A 6,000-nucleotide genomic window follows, 5' to 3' on the forward strand; every position below is an offset into this window, starting at 1 on the left:
CACGATGCCCCGAAGTTCTCAGGCAAAGTTATCAACAACACTAAGATGAAAGTTGATGTCACAATTGTATGCACTGAAACCTAATATTAAGTTCAGGGAATACATTAGAAGGGAGATCACAGATAAGACCTCAAGGAGTAGGGTATTATTTCACATGTTAAACTCCTCTTGAAGCACAAAATAAAAGGACGAAGACCCAGAGTCCATCAATGAACTTTCATCCATGCCTCAGTTTCTCTGAGTCAAAATTATTTATAGGATCTCTGTGGGTGAGGCAGGCTTCACTGAGCACTTTACTTAATTTTTACTCATTTGCCTTTTGTTTGTACTGTGTATGTTTCCTTATTGCTGATCACAGAGTACATGCAAATGTCACACACTTTACAATCTGGGATGAAAGAAAAGTTTGGAGTTTGATCTTGGTTAAGATCAGGTGCTTTTTAAAGAAAACTTATTCATACCCCTAGAGACAGCCAAATTTGGCTGGAACTCTGGCAAACACAGCTTTTCTGGCTGGATTTATTTATTCCCAGAAAATGGAAGTGGGAGGAAAAAAATCTACCAGAACATTTTAGCACCTCATTTTAGCTTGTACTTGTTCCTAAAAGAGGACACTTTGGAGGCAGAGAGCTATGTAATCCCATCCTCAATTAATTGCAATTCTTTTGAAGTTATGTTAAGTCATTGGGGGCATACTGGAGTCAGACAGTTTTTAAATGTTTGACACATGGTTATATATTTACAGATACAGCTATATCTAGTGTTTATATAAATATAAAAAAATTAATTAAAGTAGGGACCAGACTCTAATCTCAGTTACACTGAGGTAAATCTGGAGTAACTACTGAAATCAACAGAGTTACTCTAAGTTTACACTCGTGTAACTGAGATCAGAATCTGATGCAATACAAAATAGGGAAGGGGCAGGAGAGAGCAAACATCAGCAGCAGATTTAGCCCCTTCCCCAACATAGGGGAATGGTCTTCGTAACAAAACTGAAGCTCTAAATTCTTGTGGCTAACTATATGAGTCATTTTCTTTCCATGCCACTTGGAACCCATTAATCCAGGCCACTCCTCTGAGCCTGTTTTTGTTTTTTTGTCTGTTTCTTTCTTCATATCCAGTGTACGTACACATTATATATGTTACCTGCATGGACCATATGAGCTCTGTAACTCTGCTGGAGACAATGACACAACCCACCTGAGCAAAGTAAGTCATTGTCTGAAGTGTAACAGAAGCCATCAGAGCCTAAACTAATCTCCTGCCTAGATATCTCTTTGTGTTTTATTACCTAAGCATATTAATCTGGGGGAAAGGGAGAGGGCTGATATAGGATTTTATTTGCTTTTTATTTTTTAAAAACAGGGAAGATGTAACAGTGCCCTGACCCAGAGCAGATGACATGAAGCTAGAAAATAAAGATCAGCCTCTTGTCAGCGCTCCTGTGTGACACACGCATGTACTGTCCTTCTAAGTATGTGGGCATTTTATATCACGCTCCCTTTGAAGGAACATAGTCCCTTTCTGAAGAATGGGACTCTATTATGCACTCTTTACCAAAAGACTGTGAAGGGATGATCCTGCCCTAAATTTCCATGGAGTCAGTTGTGAGATAAGGGTGCTCAACACCTCAAAGGGCACAGGTTGCAGGATCAGGCCCAAAGAGGCTTCTCTTTTGAGATGTCTGGATCTCTAATCCTGTCTGGGTCATGGTTTATTGAGCAATGCTGCTATTTTGGGGATTTCCCCCTTCTCTCCACCCCTTTTTTCCATATTTCTGTTGCATTCATCCTCCTTTGTCATTAGGTGCACACCTTATCATGTAGACTATAATGTAAACATCAATAGCAATCAGGAAACACACTGTACACATCTCCGTCTCAGGGAGTTAATCAACCCAGCAAACCTGGTTGAAAGTAAAGTTAGCTCTTCAAGGTTAATTCTAAGGCCTTGTCTATGCTAGACTATTAGGGAAAATATCCCTCCATTGCACAGATATCATTGTACCTATTCTCTTCTATGTAAGTACTTACTCTGTGCTCACCACCCTAGTATCTAAGCTCCAATGGTAATGTAGACAGGACTCCGACATTTTTACCACAGTTCTAGAAGAGACAGTGGTAAAAATGCTGAGGGCTACTTGAGCCCTGTGTGCATTAATGCTCCCAATGTTGCTACTATGGATGAAGCTCCATCTGAGGTAGCACAACAGCAAGAGGTCTCCCAAAAAATGGTCATATAGACACCCTTGATGGGAGCACTGCCACTTGAGTGGAAAAGAATTAAAAAAGCAAACAATGAACGTTAAAGATCTGTACAGTGCAAAGAATGAGCTCTTTGTTGGCCCTTAACAGATGATAACCTGAATAGCATTGTTGGATTGTTGAGTCTGAGAAGAGAGGACAAAGGGTTAAAGGAAACTCTGCAAAACACCAGAATGGCAGAAAGAGAAGGCAGACAGAACAATATAATAGGCAGCAAATTGCCTCCAAATCAGACACGGACTATGTTGATAATTGGACACATGAGTTAAACCCTTAAACAATATTGTGAAATCCCAATACAGGAAGAGGAGCTTAAATAACAAAGGAAAAAATAAAAGCGTCTAGTAACAATTTTTGCTACACGAAACACCTACTGCAAGAAGCAGACTAATAAACACATCTGGCATCCTTTGGTTACGAGGCAATTAAATACAAAATAGTACGATAAAGCAAACAAAGTTTCAAGATGCCTAATTCCCTCCAGACTGTAGTGGGAAAAACAGACTTCAGTGGAGTTGCACCAGAAATTTGCAGGGAGAAACTTGGCCTCAAATAGCAAAGTCTTTATCATGATAAAGCAGCAGCAAATGAGATCTCAAGCCATTGTATCATCTGGAACATATTCCAAGCAAGAAATAAAGAAGACATCAACATAATATATTGTAAAATGCTATGTGCAGCAGTACCAGTATAGCTAAAGGATGAAATAAGACTCCTCTTTTCACTTCCATTTTCAGTTATGTAATACTCCACCAACAAGTTCCCTTTAGGGATGCAATTTCTCCAGTATGCTCTCATGCCCAGAAGATAATTTCTTCCATTAATGACTAGTTGGCCATTTTAGAGTTATCCAAAAATGAAAGGGGAAAAAAAACGGGGGAGGAGGGGAAGGGCATTATTCAGCAGTTAAGAAATTATCTCCCATATTTTTTCTCCACTTAAAAATATAGATTTTTATTTACTCAGTTTAATGTAGCTGTACGCACGGTGGCTTGAGAGAGAGCGAGAGAGAAAGAGAAAGAAAGATTATATAGCTTGCACTGTAAACTGACCAGAGGGAATGTGCAAAGGGGAAAAAATATAATGAGGAAAATCTGGCCCTGGGTCACATTATAGATGGACAAAGGATTACATTTAGTAGTCACAGGCAAACACCACGCACCATTCCATCCCCGGTTACTGAGAGAATGCTGGGATTCTTACTCAGGTAGTGTTCCTGACTCAGAACCAGAACTCCTTCTTTCCTATCAGCCTCTGACTAATAGATGTATCTGAGGTCCTATTTATTAGCGCCGTATCTGTGCCCCTCACTACCTTTAACGCGTTTGTGCTCACAACACCCTTGTGAGCTAGGGAAGTATTCATACCCATTTTACGGATTGGGGACTAAGACACAGACAGAACAAGGGCCAGATTTTCATCACTATATTTTTTCCCCTTTGCTCATTCCCTCTGGACAGTTTACAGTGCAAGCTAATTGTACCTACTCAGGAGATACTGATAACTTCAAGAAAGAAAAAGACCTACATCTCACCACCTAGAAACTATTTCTGGTGGGTCCATCATTGCAAAGGCAAAGTGGAGATGTCAGCATTATACAGGTAGATGCCATCTTTTTTCACACTGATTGCCAGAAATTAAGGCAAAAAATGACGGGACTTATAATTATTTATTAACCAAGCACACAGGAACATGAAAATGAGATGGAAAAAGGCAGAAAGACTAAGATAGTTAATAAAACAACTCCCCTAAGACACATACAGCATGAGAACTGGCATAAAAGCTCACCAGAACAAGCTCACAAGCTTGCACTGTTATGATGACTAAAAACTAAAGCCCCAGTCATCTGTGATCATGCTTACAGTGTCAGATCTTTTAAGCATGCCTGCAGTTGGCTTTTCCTAGCCACTTGACTAGCTCCTTACCCTTTATTCACTCCAACATAGAGATTATTCTCAACACTATCAAATTGCTAACCCCACAAAAATGTCAACAATCTCATAGCCCATTTCTTATGGATCCTCCATTGCCCTCCTCTCCCCCCCCTTCAAGGGCTACTAAGCAACCCCAATTCTTCCCTCAGCAACACATTTCTGCTCCTGACTCCCCTCCTCACCACCTTGGAAAAAGGATCACTTACACCTAGCATCTGATGTAAGTAGTAGTACTGCGGCCCATGGTAATACAGCAGGAAGGTTTTCCAGAAGAGCCACACATTCAGGGAGAGCCAGAAAAGCTAAAACGAACAAGACAACAAGAAAGAATGCATGTCAATGAAAGGCACATTTACAGTCCAGAACTTCTCAATATTTCTTTCCATCACACAGCACACATGTAATGAGCTCTCTAAGGCTTTTGCAGCTGAATGAGAAAACGAGTGGAAAGACATTACAAAAACAGCCCCTGCTGGCTGTAAAACTTTTTGTTCTCAGCCAGCCTCCGAAAAGTTTGCATTTGAGGTTCAGTCCTTTACAATCTTATGTAGCATCTTGCATGCAAGCTGTCTATCAAAATATATAGAGTTAGGTGCTGCTATTAAAGAGTCCAAGAATAAATAAATAGTGAAGGAAAAGACAAATTATGAGACCCAAGCAAGGAAAAGCAGTTTCAAAGGAGATCCATGCTTTTTCTGCTCCAACCCTCCAGAGGCTATAACATAGATCAAACCCACATGCACCACACATAGATACACATGCGTTCATTATCCCTTAGTCATAGGGGTGCTGAAACAATTTTTGTAGAGCAGGTGCTGAGAGTCACTGAACCAAACTGTAAACCCTGTATATGATGGAAACCACTTCAAGCCAGGGGGTGCGGCAGCACCCCAGCATCCCTAGTCCCAGCACCTATGCTTATATAGCACACACGTGCGTATATATACACACACATGTACACACACAACATACAGGGACATCTGCATTTACACCCACAAATCCCGAGGGCACACAATGGACATTAGCCACCCAACCCCCCCACCCCCCGACATGCGCGTGGAAATGGGTCCCGCAGCACGCGGGCCCGTGCGATGCCCACGAAGCGTGCGAGGTGCATGCCAGGCAGGGCTGCGTGCGTGCCCGCGTACACCCACAGAGCCAGGCAGAGCGCGCCGGGTCCACGTGCGTGCACACACACAGCCGCGCCCGCAGCACGGCAGGCGGCTCCCCGCGGCCCCGGCACGCGGAGCCCCGAGCCCCCAGCCCCCCCGAGCGGCTCCGAGCTCAAACTTCCTCTGGGCGAGCCGCGGGGCAGCGCGCAGAGACAGCGCCGCGCGCGGGGGGCTGCGCCCGGCCAGCGCCGCCGCATCCTACCAGAGAGAGGTGCTTGCTCCCCTCGTTGGCCAGCCAGCCGCTCCCGCACGGAGCCATGGTGCGAGTCCCGCGCCTGGGGCAGGGCTTCGAGGGGCCGCCGCTGAGCCGGTCCTGCTGCTGCGGCGGCGGCTTGGTCCTGCCGCTCCCCCCTCCCCGCCTTCCGGCCGCCGCCCCCTTTGCTCTCCCTCCGCGCGCTGCTCTGCCCCCCGGGGGGCCGGCCGGGGCAGTCTGGCGCTCAGCCTGCGCCGTGGCAGCTGCTGAGGCCCCTGGCCTCGCTCTGCCCGGACTTGCCCTCGGGCCCTGCTCCCCAGCGGGAGAGGAGGAAGGGGCAGCGGCGGGGCACGCTGCAGGGCAGAAGGGGGAGGGAGGGACAGCTCAGTGGTTTGAGCATTAGCCTGCCAAACCCAGGGTTGTGAGTGCAATCC

The 6,000-nt window shown here is 45.0% G+C and overlaps 1 protein-coding gene across 2 annotated transcripts in view; it reads right to left on the reverse strand.

Moving 5' to 3' along the window:
* NOX4 (NADPH oxidase 4) overlaps positions 1-5,641 on the reverse strand; it is a 154,574-nt gene extending 148,933 nt beyond the window's left edge. For both annotated transcript variants that reach the window (XM_073318104.1, XM_073318024.1), the window contains exons 1-2: positions 5,576-5,641; positions 4,408-4,503 (exon numbers count right to left, since the gene is read on the reverse strand). In XM_073318104.1, the coding sequence (XP_073174205.1) occupies positions 4,408-4,503; positions 5,576-5,632 (153 nt within the window). In that variant the 5' untranslated portion in view covers positions 5,633-5,641. The remainder of the gene's footprint in view (positions 1-4,407; positions 4,504-5,575) is intronic.
* Between the last annotated feature and the right edge of the window lie 359 nt (positions 5,642-6,000).

Source organism: Lepidochelys kempii, chromosome 1 (assembly GCF_965140285.1).
Source record: "Lepidochelys kempii isolate rLepKem1 chromosome 1, rLepKem1.hap1, whole genome shotgun sequence".
NCBI classification, from domain to species: Eukaryota; Metazoa; Chordata; order Testudines; family Cheloniidae; genus Lepidochelys; species Lepidochelys kempii.